We start from the raw sequence: 14,012 nt of genomic DNA, 5'->3' as shown, positions 1-14,012 counted from the left end.
AGTAAGAGCGTAATGTGTAGATAATAAATAAATATATATATATATATATATATAAAAGTAGTGGCCTACATAACAAAATTAAAATAATGTGATGACAATAACTTTTATTATTCCTTAATGGGGAATTCATTTGTGAATCTCTCCATTCTGTAGGTTACTGAGCAGTGTTGCTCCCTTGCTTTCTCTCTTGATATCAGCAGGGATCATCAGCAGCATTCTCCTGGAGTTTGAGTTGCTGGCCCTCTCGCCCTCTCTCCTACCTGCAACACCTCTTGGGCTTTGTTTGGTATTCTGATTTCCTTTATTTCACCCTACAACACACACACTACTGTACTCATGCACTCACAGCACTGATCATAGACCATAACTTTCTTTGTCATGGTCGTTTTGTGACAAGTAGCAATTCATCTCAACTATATTTGGTCTGTCAAACGTATTTGTAGTGAAGAAGAGATCTATTTAAAAAAAACCAAACCAAAACATTTCAAGGCTCATTTTTTTTTATTTTTATAGCCTGCTCAAAAATGCCTCAGAGGAGAGGGCTTCTTCCAGTTTCTCCTTGTAAATTTGGAGCTTCTTTGCTCCCTCCTTGGACATGTGCCCCACCAGGGCTTCGGCCATCACATTTAACTCACTGTCAAAAAAGAACAATAAAGGTTTTCAGCCTTACTTCCTTAGTCCATCGCTAAACACAATTATTATCAGTGTGCGAAATACCCATCAATATTCGGGGGGGTCCCTAACTCGCGATTGTTGCGCAGTACCGTTATTTTTTTTTCTTTTTATAAAGTAGGACTATAACATTACAATAAGCCAAGAAAATTAGCCTATAGCCTAAAAAGGAGAGGCAAAGTTGTGCATTGCAATGCAGAAAGTAATTGATAATAAATAGACGATAATTCAATAAATAAAAGACAATAATTGGCACCACACTGGCGCACTTGAACAATGAATAAATACCAGGTATAGGAGACTGGCGCGCGATCAGGGCAATGCAGAAACGAATAGACAATAAATAAAATACAACAATTAAAATGAATGAAAGACACCAAACTCGTGCACTCAAATAACAACCAACTGTATAAATCTGGAGATTGGAGACTGACGTGCAATTATGTGCACGAGATCCTCAGCCTGCAACTATGACCGATCATGTAGCCTTATCTAACCATCCATCTAGCAAATACGTTTAAACACAGCATTGAACACATCCACAAATCACATTCGTATAACGGGCCATCATGAAAATTGAAAAAGCACAGACACATAGCTCACAACAGGCGCCTGGCCAAACAACACCACTGGGGGTTCAGGCCATAGTATGCTGAAGCAGGCTAGCCTCTTACCTTAAGTTATTTTCCTGCCTTAATGTCAAGCCAAGGGTTGCGGTATTTCCATTACCCCACCTGCTTAGGTGTAAAAAAAAAAAAGAAAAAGAAAAGCGGCCAATCACCAGTGCTCGCAGCAGGGGCAGTGGCATCGGCTACGTCTTCAGAGCACTCGGCCTCAACTTCACTTTCTTCGGCAGAGGGTGGAGAGGAACGGGATCCTCTGTTCTGATAGCGAGTGGGCTCGACTCCTGCGCTGGGCTGGCGCACATGGCTAATTTGCATAATGCGCAGGTGACACGGTTCAGCTTAATGTTAAACGAATAAATGTTTTGAATTATGAATACTGGACATGGTGATCTTAAACACATTTAATTGACCACAATACAATTATTGTATTATATTATTTATTTATTTTTTTTGACAAGATTGAGACCCCCCTCAGATTTTGCTTTTGAGTCTTTCAGGGGGTCTCAAGGGGTTAATCGGGGGGGTCCGACCCCCCCAAACCCCCCCGTATTTCGCACTATGATTATTATATACATTAATCGATTAATTAATTAAATTACACTGACACTTACAGTCTGCATATGTTCGGCCATTCAGACTAGTCAAGTTTTACGGCGGAACTGGTTTACTTCCTGTTTTGTTATCCGTTTTGGCGGTCTCATTTTACATCTCGCGTGGTTCAACGTGACTTTCCCGTGTGGAGGGGGCGTGTCGCCTCTACGCGAAACGCCTCCCTCTTGCAGGCCGCAGACAGACCCTTCTCCTGGAACCGACTGCAGGAATTATGTTTCTGTTGCTGCAGTTCCTGTCTCTGACCAGTAGATGGTGCTGTCGTTCTGACTCAACGTATTCAACCTCTAGAGTTTGATCCTCTAGTTTTGATCCCTCTCATAGACTGTATATAAAAGAGGTTTTAACCCGTCATCAACTTCACTGTGTTTCACTGTGGTTTGACGTGACAGAGCGTCTCTGTGAAGAGGAAGGAGAAGGATTCATGGTGTTGAGGAGTTTTCTACTGCTGTGCCTATAGAGGTTAAATGTTGAACTGTCCCTTTAACACCAGTTTGTCTTGAAGGAGTCATGTGGTTAATCAGCTGTTGATTCAGTCAAAGGTCAAAGGTCAGTTTGTTTTTTCTTCTCAACTTTATTTAAAGTTGTAGCAACAACAACATTTCAGTCTTTCCAGCTCACAGTCGTTACAACAGTAAAGTTACAGTTTAACAGAAAAAACTATCAAATTAACAATAAAGTAAAATAAATGTTGGTGACAGACCTCGTATCCCATGAAAATTATAATTATAGTTATTGTGACGGATTATTGGTTAAACATTTCATTATTGATATACATTTCTTGTTAAGGTCAAAGGTCAGTTCCTCCTCTGACATCATGACGGTGATGTCATCGCTGTTGTTGTTGTTGTTGCTGTTGTTGTGACATTGTTGAACTCAGTTTTCCATGAAGTTGTTGCAGCAGCTGAAACACATGACGACTGTTTACTGCACACACATACACACACACACACACACACACACACTGCTGCTGTTGTGTAACACAAACACACTGGGAACATTTTATTTGTCTGCCTCTTCTTCTTCTATTTATCTTAATATTTATTCAAACTAGAGCTGCAACTATTGATTATTCTCATTATCGATTAATCTATCGATCATTTAAACGATTAATCGATCAGTTGTTTCAAGTTGTGTCAATAAAATGTTAAAAATATCAATCAGTGTTTCTCAAACCACCAGAGGTCCTCCTCAAATGTCTTGTTTTGTCCACAAACCAAAGAGAGACTCAGTTTATTGTCATAAAGGAACAAAGAAACCAGAAATATTCACATTGAAGAAGCTGGAATCAGAGAATCTGGAGCTTTTTTTCTTTAAATAAACGACTCAAACTGATTATTAGATTATCAGAATAGTTGATTTAATAATTGATTATTGTTGGAGTAATGGGTTGTAAACAGACTTCATGTTGTTGTTAGAAGTCTGAGTGTGTTGGGGGGTTCCCACAGTGAAAGGCCGGCGGTGTCGGTGTGACGGGGGGGGGGGGGTCTGGTCCTCAGTAAGGCATGTGCAGCACCAAGGAATTCTGGGAGTCTATTTTCTCCGAATCCGTTTCACAAACAGGCGGTGAAGGGTGGAGGAGTTAGGGAGGGGGGTTAGAGGGGGGGTCGGGGTATAAAAGGGCCGGGGCTTCAGACGGAGGCAGATCAGAGTCAGAGCGACTGAGAGCAGAGAGGACGACGAGGACAAGAGACAGAGACACAGAGACAAAGACAAAGACACAGAGAGACAGAGAAAGAGACAGAGACAGAGACTCAGAGAGAGACAGCGAGGACACAGAGACTCAGAGACACAGAGACAGAGACACAGCGAGGACACAGAGAGACAGCAAGGATACAGAGACTCAGAGAAACAGAGACAGAGACACAGCGAGGACAGAGAGACAGCGAGGACACAGAGACTCAGAGACACAGCGAGGACAGAGTGATGGACATCGAGGCGGTGGGGCGTCCCCTCAGCGCCATGGCGTCCCTGGAGCAGCAGCTGTCCTGTCCTATCTGTCTGGACATGTTCACCAAGCCGGTGGTCATCCTGCCGTGTCAACACAACCTGTGCCGCGGCTGCGCCAACGACCTGTACGAGTCCAAGAACCCGTACCACTACTCGGGCGGCAGCTTCCGCTGCCCCACCTGCCGCTTCGACGTCACGCTGGACCGCCACGGCGTCTACGGCCTGCAGCGCAACCTGCTGGTGGAGAACATCATCGACATGTACAAGCAGCAGCAGGAGCGCAACGAGAACGGCGGCCGCGGCGAGGACGGTAAGGCCGGGACCGTACGCTTTTCTACGATTTTTTTGGATGCAGATCCGATTTAAATTGCGATTCTACATTATTGCTATGATATTGATATTTTAGTCTGTGTTTTTAACACCAGGGAAACAGTTGAATGGTTATGACCTGGACTCTCTGTATGTAAAAAAGGCTAACAAATGCACATTGCACAATGTATAAAAAAAAATATTTAAAAATCGATTTAAAAATCGTTAAAAAATATCGCGATACGTATGTGAATCGATGTTTTCTCCCACCCCTAATTTCAACATTTATCTGCACACAAATACTGTAGGAGCCTATAAATTAACATATTAACAACATAATTGCAATACTTATGTGAATCGATGTTTTCTCGCCCCCTAGAGGACGGCCCCCTGAAGGACAAGGACGTCAAGGAGCCGAAGTGCAAGGAGCACGAGGACGAGCGCATCAACATCTACTGCGTGACGTGTCAGACGCCGACCTGCTCCATGTGCAAGGTGTTCGGCCAGCACAAGGACTGCCAGGTGTCGCCGCTGCACGCCGTCTACCAGAGCAAGAAGGGCGAGCTGCGCGCCGCCGTGGAGCAGCTGGCCGCCGCCAACGGCAGCGTGCAGATGGTGATGACGCAGCTGGACGACGCCTGCAGGCTGGTGCAGGACGGCGGCGAGCTGCAGCGGCGGCGGCTGGGCGAGAGCTTCGACCTGCTGTACGCCGTCCTGGAGCAGAGGAAGGGCGAGCTGCTGCAGCGCGTCGACGGCGAGCAGAGCGCCAAGATGGCGGCGCTGCGGGCGCTGGGCGAGCAGTACAAGCAGCAGCTGCAGCTCAGCACGCAGCTGCAGGAGAAGCTGCAGCAGAGCGCGCAGAGCAGCGACGCAGCACGCTTCCTCCTCGCCGCCAAGCAGCTGCAGCGGGAGGCGGCGGCCGCAGCGACGGCGGCCGCGGCGCTGGAGAGGCCCGAGCCCGGGTACGAGAGTCTGGAGCATCTACGCCTCGACACGGAGGAGGTGGAGGCGCTGCTCGCCACCACGGACTTCAGACAGGACGACGAGGACGAGGAGACGCAGTGAAGACAGAGAGACGACGACTGAGAGCACGGACAGGAAGTTCAGACCGACTGACAGGAAGTTCAGACCGACTGACAGGAAGTTCAGACCAAACGCCACCGGGACAGAGACGCCTGGAGGGGACGGAGCGGCAGCGAGGAGGAGGAGGAGGACAGTGGAGCGGTGGAGCGGCGGCGAGGAGGAGGAGGAGGAGGACGGTGGAGCAGTGGAGCGGCGGCGAGGAGGAGGAGGAGGAGGACGGTGGAGCAGTGGAGCGGCGGAGCGGTGCAATCTCTACGTTTTTTACTGCTACAAAATGAAACGTTTTGTATTTTGACTTTTTCTACTTTTCTATTGTGAATGAGTTTTTGTTTTTCTCCGGTTCATCGGAGTCCGGGCGCGGTCGCCGGGCGTCGACGCCGGGCCAAGTCCGGGTCGGCGCCGGTCCAAGTCCGGGTCGACGCCGGGCCAAGTCTGGGTCGAGTCTAGACTGAGTCTAGACCGAGTCCGGACACTTTGACTCTTTGTGTCTTTGTGAAACTGAAAAACTTGAACAAACTGTAACTTTTGTCTTGATTTGTGTGTGAATAAAGTTTTATTTGACTGTTAACCCCGTGTCGTCCCTCACAGTGAAAACACTCCTGCAGCAGAGACAGAGGAGAAGACGCTGCGGTGGTCAACGTCTCCTGAGCTGAGTCAAGGTTTATTCTGTCTCAGGGACTCTCCAGCTGCTGACACTCAGGTTGTTTTTAGCAGCGCACATGTTTCCTATATTTACCGGGGTCAGTGAACGCCTCGTGGCCTTGTTTAGACGTGTTAACGCTGCTGTAAACGCAGCTTATTTATATTTATCCTGAGTGGTCAGAGGACGGGAATAGACCGGGGGGGTCGTGTTGCAGAGACTGACCAGGCCGGACTGAGGCATGATGGGAAACAGACGTTAGGACGAAGAGGTTGACCACATCGCACTCAGAGTATGAAGAGTCGTCAGCGCCACCGATAAACAAACACAGACACGTCGTCCAATCAGGAGACAGAACATACTTCCTGATAGGAGCGACCTCGTAGCGTAGCCAGGGTTTACTGTTCCCATGATGCCTTGCGCGTGATTTTATTCTCTCTGCCAGTCGGCATGGAAACCATGGACCTAAGTTTCCCTGAACGAAGGAGCCAATCACAGAACGGGGGGAGGGGCAGCAGGACGATGACGACACACCAAAGTGACTTTGTGTATAGCGTGTCGATCCAACATGGCGGCCAGAGGCGGTCCTGGCTAGTTTTTCGCCCTGGGCGAAACCATCCCTTGGTGCCCCCCCCCCCCAGAAAAACCCCACCAGCGAACAAACACAAGAATATATTATAATCAGTGTTGGGGGGGTTTCTTTTAAAATGTATTCCCCTACAGATTACTGATTACATGTCCCAAAATCTGTAATCTGTAATGCATTTCGATTACTCAAGTAAAGTAATACTAATAGTACTTTCTGGATTACTTTTAGCGTATTTCAAAATCACCTGCCTGAGCGCCTTTAACACTGAACTGGATCTTACACATGATCTTATAGGCTACCGTGGTTCCTTTAAATTAAATCATCAATAAATGTGTTTGAATTTGTCAAACCACAGTTTCATTTGTTATTGATCATCTAGCCATATTTAAATGATTTTTTAAAATAGCCAATCACATAAAATTATAGGCTTAGGCTATATTAAAACTGAGCAGCTTGACTACAGCCTCTGAACCTCTAAAAAAAATACACAATTTAAAATAGTTTTTGTTTGTGAGTGTAGGGCCAGCAACATGATGATATTTTGAATATAAAGTAATGACAGGAACCACTGTTCCATCTGTAGGCTAAACTAAAAATGTGCTTAAACTCACTTCTCTGCTGAAGTCGGTGTGGTTTTGGAAACAGCGTGACGTTGCTGTTAAACCAGCTCATTACAAACATCATGACAGTCCAGGATCCTTTTTAACACATGATCCTGTCGCAGTTCATTCATGTTGTTTACCAGAGACCGGACATTGAAGAGGAAGAAGAGGAATGTTGCTGGGCATCCCATAGCAACATTACCAAAATGAAGCCAGCTTAAGGGCGAGGAGTTTAGCGCTTTACCCTCCTTTCTTTCCCCGCATGTGAGCCCTCTGGGCCGGCGGAGCATCCGACGTGAGACTACAACCTCAGCAGTCGCGAGTTGATCCCCCCGCCCCCCTCCCCCCTCGCCTCTCCTGACACACACACAACCTGTAGTAGACCCAGTATATGTAGTAGGCCTATGACTCTCAGCAGCAAGTTGACGTGATATAGGGGCGCCCCAGCGACCACTCCACTAACTTGACGGCGAGTTTTTTTTTTTTTTTTGGAGAGTGCTCGTGCGCCCTCACAAAGATTGCGCCCTGGGTGGTCGCCCATATTGCCCATAGCTAAAACCGGCCCTGATGGTGGCAGACGTGGCAGCGTTAGAACGTGTTTTAAGTATTTTCGACCGATAGTTTATTTTTAAAAAAGAGCAACGTTTGGCGAGCGGATTTGTGTCATCGGGTTGATCGATACGATTGGCTAAGCTACGTACAGACGCATTTGATAGACGTTCGTAGCGCCCAATCAACAGCTCTGGGTAATATGCTCCCATCCTAGAACACAGCCTCAGTTTCCTTCAGATGGGGTGATGAGACGTAGAGGTCAAAGGTCAGCGTGAGATGAGTCATGTGACTAAACAGGAAGTGTTTGGAGAAAGGGGGCGGAGCCTCAGAGACTGGAGAAAGGGGGCGGAGCCTCAGAGACACGAGTTCCAGCTCCTGTTGCACTCACATTAATAATAAACTCAGACATGAACTCTCTCACCCCCCCCCCCCCAGCTGCTGCTGCTGCTGCGTTCACAGACTCACACCTCACTGGAAATAGAAGAGAGAGAGAGAGAGACAGCTGGACAGGAAGTGGGTCAGAGAGAGAGAGCGAGAGAGGGGCGGGGGGGGTCTTCCTTTATCTTCTCCTTCTTCCTCTTCCTCTCTCTTCTTCCTCTTCTACTCCTTCTTTTTCTTTTTCTCTCTCTTCCTCTCTCTTCTTCCTCTTTTACTCCTTTTTCTTTTTTCCTCTTCCTCTCTCTTCTTCCTCTTTTACTCCTTTCTTTCTATCCTTCTTTTTCTTCCTCTTCCTTTCTCTTGCAGTCCTCTCACTGCTGCCTAAGAAAGGCGATCTGGCTTTGCTGGAGAACTGGAGACCGGTTGCTTTGTTATGCACTGACTACAAACTTTTATCCAAAGTGCTTGCAAACAGACTCAAGGGTGTAATGGGAATAATAGTCCACAGGGACCAGTCATACTGTACCGGACAGAACCATCACTGACAATCTTTTTCTTGTGAGAGACTTACTGGACATTTGTAAATTGCATAACATGGATGCTGGTATCATTTCTTTAGATCAGGAGAAAGCTTTTGATCGAGTTGATCACAGGTTTCTTTTTTCCACGTTAAGAGCTTTTGGTTTTGGAGATGGTTTTGTTTCACTGTTGAGTTTGTTGTATAGTGAAGCTTGTTGTTTGGTCAAGGTGGGGGGGGGGCATTAGGCAGGGGTGTCCACTCTCTGGTCAATTGTACTCGTTGGCCATTGAGCCACTTCTGGCTAAGTTGGATCTAGGCTGTCTGGGATTAGTTTGCCGGGGTTGCTTCACCGGCCCCCACTGGTGGTTTCGGCCTATGCTGATGACGTTAATGTCTTTATTCGTAATCAGGGAGACGTGTCCTTTCTTACACATGCCTTGGATCTTTTTAGCAAAGCTGCTTCAGCAAGGGTCAATTGGGGGAAAAGTGAGGCTTTGCAGTTGGGGTCGTGGGGGGATAAAGGGGCACCGGTGTTACCGGGGAACCTGAGCTGGGGAAGGCAGTTCATGAAGGTGCTGAGGGTGTTTCTTGGGAGTGAGGAGTTTCAGAGGAAGAACTGGGAGGGTGTGATGGAGAAAGTGTGTGCCAGACTGTCTAAGTGGAAATGGTTGCTCCCTCAGCTCTGCTACAGGGGCAGAGTCCTGATTGTCAATAACTTGGTTGCCTCGACCCTTTGGCACAAGCTGAGGGTCTTGCAGCCACCGAGGGGCCTGGTCGAAGCCATCCAGAGGAAGACGGTGGAGTTCTTCTGGTCGGGACACCACTGGCTGAGAGCAGCGGTGCTGCACCTGCCGGTACATGAGGGTGGACAAGGCCTGGTGAACATCGCGGCGCGGGTCGCGGCTTTCAGGCTGCAGACGGCCCAGAGACTTCTGTACAGTTTTGGTCTGCCGTGGATGGACACAGCCTGCCTGCTGCTGAGGAAGGCCGGTCGTCTTGGGTACGATAAACATCTGTTTCTGCTTGAGCTCAGCTCAGTGGACTTATCTGGTTTGAGACCGTTTTACCAGTCGGTGCTCGAGGCGGCGCAGGTCTTCACTCTCCAGCGGAAGGCTGCTTTAACACCAGGGATGTGGCTTTTTGAAGAACCGCTGCTGTGGAACAGTTTTATCACCTCGGGGGTCCTGTCCTCCGACAGCCTCAGGATCAGACTGAGGGAGGCCGACTGCGTGAAGCTGGGTCACCTCCTAAGGACCTCCATCCCTCACTTGGCAGAGCGACTCAGCATTAGGTCCAGCAGATTGCTGCACAGGCTGGTGGCAGAGGTCTGTGAGTCCCTGCCAGAGGTTCTTAGGGGGTTTGTGAAGGACCGGACTGTTCTGGACCAGTGGGATGAGCAGCATGAGTATGTTTTTCCTGCCCTGATGGTTTCTCCTGCGGTTGGCCAGTGGCGTGAGGAGGAGGACCTCCTGCTGTCTCTGAGGACCCCGCAGCTGGGAGACTTGGAGTCTCTGGGGGGGAAGGAGGCATACAGCATAAGCGTGAAGGTGGCAGGCCTGTGCTCTCTGGCCGAGTTGAAGGTGTCGAGGTGGACTGAGTTTTTTGGCAGGGGCTCTTCTCCAGGAGGTTGTTGGCGGTCCCTGTACAAACTCTCCGTTGAAAAACGGACGGGCGACCTCCAGTGGAGGATTGTACATGGGGCCATAGCTACAAACAAGTATCTGGCACACCTTGATCCTAGCACGGGGGTCAGCTGCTCCTTCTGCTCCGACACTGAGACGTTACAACACCTGTTTGTCCAGTGTCCCAGACTGGAACCTCTGTTCAGGCTGCTGCAGGGCTGGGTTCAGGGGTTAGGGGAGCACTTCACTTTTTGTTTATACATCTATGGGCCACGCTACTCTGCAAAGAAGAAGGCAACACACACACTCATCAATTACATCTCAGGGTTATCAAAGTTAGTCACCTGGAAAACACGGAAGAACAGGGTCAGGGGTCACAGGAGGTGGTGGCTATGGTTACGGGGATGCTGGCAGCTCGGCTGAGGGTGGAGTTCAGCTTCTACAGGCTGACTGACCAAATAGAGGGTTTTGTGAAGACCTGGGCTGTAAATGGGGTTTTGTGTTCGGTCCAGGAGGACTCACTGGTCCTGAGTTTCTGAGTCTTTTTCTGTTGTCGTCATTTGCTCAGTTGATTATGTCCTGTTTTTCTCTGTCGCAATTGTGTGATTGAATTTGATAGAGTTGTGTGACATAGTATGGACTGATAATTCATCTGTTCTTAATGCTGCTGTTAACCAGTTCCTTTTTGCGGAGTGAGGGAGACGACTTTCCACATTTTTAGCGAGTGTGGGCGGCTCTCTGCGTTTTTTACTCTATTGACAAGTGTTTTTAGTCTTTTTAGTCAAACTTTTACAACTGCAGTATTTATGTATGGGGCGGGATATAGAAAAGAGAATAGGGCAATGTGGCAGCTGCTGAATTTTATCGTGGGGGAGGCAAAAATGGCAATCTACATCTCCAGGAGAAATAGAATGGAAGACCAGGATCAGACTGGAGTTCTCCTGCTACAGGTTGATGGAAGACCAGGATCAGACTGGAGTTCTCCTGCTACAGACTGATGGGAGACCAGGATCAGACTGGAGTTCTCCTGCTACAGACTGATGGGAGACCAGGATCAGACTGGAGTTCTCCTGCTACAGACTGATGGGAGACCAGGATCAGACTGGAGTTCTCCTGCTACAGACTGATGGGAGACCAGGATCAGACTGGAGTTCTCCTGCTACAGACTGATGGGAGACCAGGATCAGACTGGAGTTCTCCTGCTACAGACTGATGGGAGACAGGAAGCTTCTCTGACATTTGGTGCCACAACAACTTCCTGTGCTGTTTTAAACAATGAACTTTCTTTTACCAGTGTGCTGAACAACTGACAGAGTATCTATTTATCTATTTATTTCCTCTTCTACTCCTTATTTTTCTCCTTCTTCCTCTCTCTCTTCTTCCTCTTCTACTCCTTTTTCTTTTCTTTTTTTCTTTTAACATATATGTATATGTAAACAGTTACATATACACATCAACAAACGAAAATTAACAAAAACACACTCTGATAAAATTGTAGAGGAAAAATAATTACATTAAATTACAGAGTGCAGAATAAAAAAAAACAAACAGACATACAAAAACAGTGAACACCCCCCACCCACCCATGCCCCAACTCGGCACATCACGACAAACACGCATACTACTGGTTGTTTATGCAATATAAAATGTACAATGGTAATAGGCAGAAATTCAATCAGGTAGTACCTCTAAATTAGTGAAATAGGAAATAAAGGGTTGCCATTTGTGGAAAAATTTTACTGTACATCCTTATATTTAATTTTCTCAAGCTTTAAAAAAAACATCATGTCTTTAAGCCACCGTGAGATAGAAGGATATTTAGCAGATTTCCAATGTAACAATAATAAACGTCTTGCAAGTAAGGATGTGAAAGCTATAATATCCTTTTGTGTAGAGTTGAGTGCAAGTGAGGGGTTAGGAATCCCAAATATAGCAATCAGAGGGCAAGGTTGGAGATTTACACCAAGAACAGTTGACATAATAACAAAATAACCCGCCCAAAAATCTTTCAGAACAGGACATAGAAAAAACATATGACTGAGGTGACAAGGAGAGCCATGACATTTATCACATTTGTCTTCCAGTTCCGGATATAGTACCGACAGTCTAGACTTGGAGAAAGGCACCCTGTGTAGAACCTTAAATTGAATAAGTCCAAGACGTGCACAAGAAGTGGTAGATTTTACCCTCTCTATGGCTTTTCCCCAGGACTCCTCATGTTTTGTATTCCAAGTTTCTCTTCCCATGTACACTTAAGTTTAACATTTGAATGGTCGCTAAGAGCCAAAATAATATTGTACAATTTCGAAGTGATTCCTCTGTGATGAGGAGTAAATGATAACATCGTTCGTTTCCCATTGCTGTTCCGGTGGTAAAGAGGGAAAATTTGGTAAACACTTAGTAACAAAACTGCGAGTTTGAAAATAGTGAAATAAATGACTAACAGGGAGGCCGTAGCGAGATGACAAATTCGCAAAGCTATCAAATACACCACCTACATATAAATATTTAAATTGCGTAATACCCTTGTGTGCCACATTGAAAATGTTGAGTCTGAAAGTGATGGAGGAAATAAATGGTTGTTATTAATATGACTTGAGGAGGATGCAGCTACAAATTTAAAGTGCCGCCTAAATTGAAACCAGATTTTAAGTGTGTTTAGAACCACTTGATTCTTAGTATATAAAGAGGGTTTTGCAGGTAAAGAGGAATAAAGTAGAGCAGGTATGGAAGCTCCTGTACATGATGATAGTTCCAATTTACACCAAGAGGGTCCAGAAGATTTTAACCAGTAGCAAAGTTTATGGATGTGAGCAGCCCAATAATAGGCTTGGAAATTAGGTAATGCAAGTCCTCCACTAAGTCTGCATCTCTGCAGTAATGATTTACGAACTCTAGGTGACTTCCCGCCCCAAATAAAAGAACAAATTATCTTGTCCAGTGAGTCAAAAAAATGTTTAGGTAGAAAAAGAGGAATTGACTGGAATAAAAATAAAAGTTTTGGTAAGATATTCATTTTAACAACATTGATCTTGCCGATTAATGAAAGGGGGAGGTTACCCCATCTTTGAAAATCAGATGTAATCTTTGAGATAAGGGGAGTGAAATTAGCTGATGCAAGGCTGGATAAAGAACGAGTCACGTTAATACCTAGGTATTTAAACCCTGATGGACTAAACTGAAAAGGTAAATCTGACTGCTGAAGAAGACATGCTGCAGTATTAATGGGAAAACACTCACTTTTCCCCAAATTTAATTTATAACCTGAAAAGGTGCTGAAGTCCTCCAGAATACTCCTTCTTTTTCTTCTTCCTCTTCTACTCCTTCTTTTTCCCCTTCTTCCTCTTCCTCTCCTACTCCTTCTTTTTCTTCTTCCTCTTCCTCTCTCTTCTTCCTCTTCCTCTTCTACTCCTTCTTTTTCTTCCTCTTCCTCTCTCTTCTTCCTCTTCTACTCCTTCTTCTTTTTCATTTTCTTCCCCTTCCTCTCTCTTCTTCCTCTTCTGCTCCTTCTTTTTCTTTTTTCTCCTTCTATTCTCTTTATTATTTAATATATCTTGATTTCTTAACGCTGTTAGTGTGTCTGGGTTAGTGTGGCCTGCAGCAGTGTGTCTCTGTGCTGTGTTGTTGTGTTGTTTTGTGTATTGTGTGTGTGTGTGTGTGTCAGGAGGAGTCGTCATGTGATCAGCTGACTCTCTCAGCTGAATCTGAGTCGTCTCTTCACTTCGTCCTGAGACACAACGAAACACGGTCAGTTCTTCTCCTTAATCTCATTTAACTTTAAACTAATCAAACTAATCAAACTAATCAAACTAATCAACTAATCAACTAATCAACTAATCAATCTCATCTCTGCCTCATTA

General features: G+C 46.1%; 1 protein-coding gene across 1 annotated transcript; it reads left to right on the top strand.

The window, feature by feature from the left end:
• The first annotated feature begins 3,556 nt into the window (after nt 1–3,556).
• Nucleotides 3,557–5,817, top strand: LOC146990436 (E3 ubiquitin-protein ligase TRIM63-like). The gene is made up of 2 exons (XM_085794560.1): nt 3,557–4,167; nt 4,546–5,817. The coding sequence occupies exons 1-2, from the start codon at nt 3,834–3,836 to the stop codon at nt 5,229–5,231; spliced, it is 1,020 nt and encodes a 339-aa protein (XP_085650686.1). The 5' UTR covers nt 3,557–3,833; the 3' UTR covers nt 5,232–5,817.
• The last annotated feature ends 8,195 nt before the right edge of the window (nt 5,818–14,012 follow it).

The sequence above is a fragment of the Trachurus japonicus genome, chromosome 2, assembly GCF_045865225.1.
Source record: "Trachurus japonicus isolate A0001 chromosome 2, Traja_1.0".
In the NCBI taxonomy this organism is placed as follows: domain Eukaryota; kingdom Metazoa; phylum Chordata; class Actinopteri; order Carangiformes; family Carangidae; genus Trachurus; species Trachurus japonicus.
This window is presented reverse-complemented; position numbering and strand designations above follow the sequence as displayed.

Bases quoted from the DNA above. Each gene is read 5' to 3' on its own strand.
- LOC146990436 (XM_085794560.1), top strand. From the start codon at position 3,834: ATGGACATCGAGGCGGTGGGGCGTCCCCTCAGCGCCATGGCGTCCCTG. The intron at 4,168-4,545 runs GTAAGGCCGGGA...CTCGCCCCCTAG, and splicing joins CGGCGGCCGCGGCGAGGACG to AGGACGGCCCCCTGAAGGAC.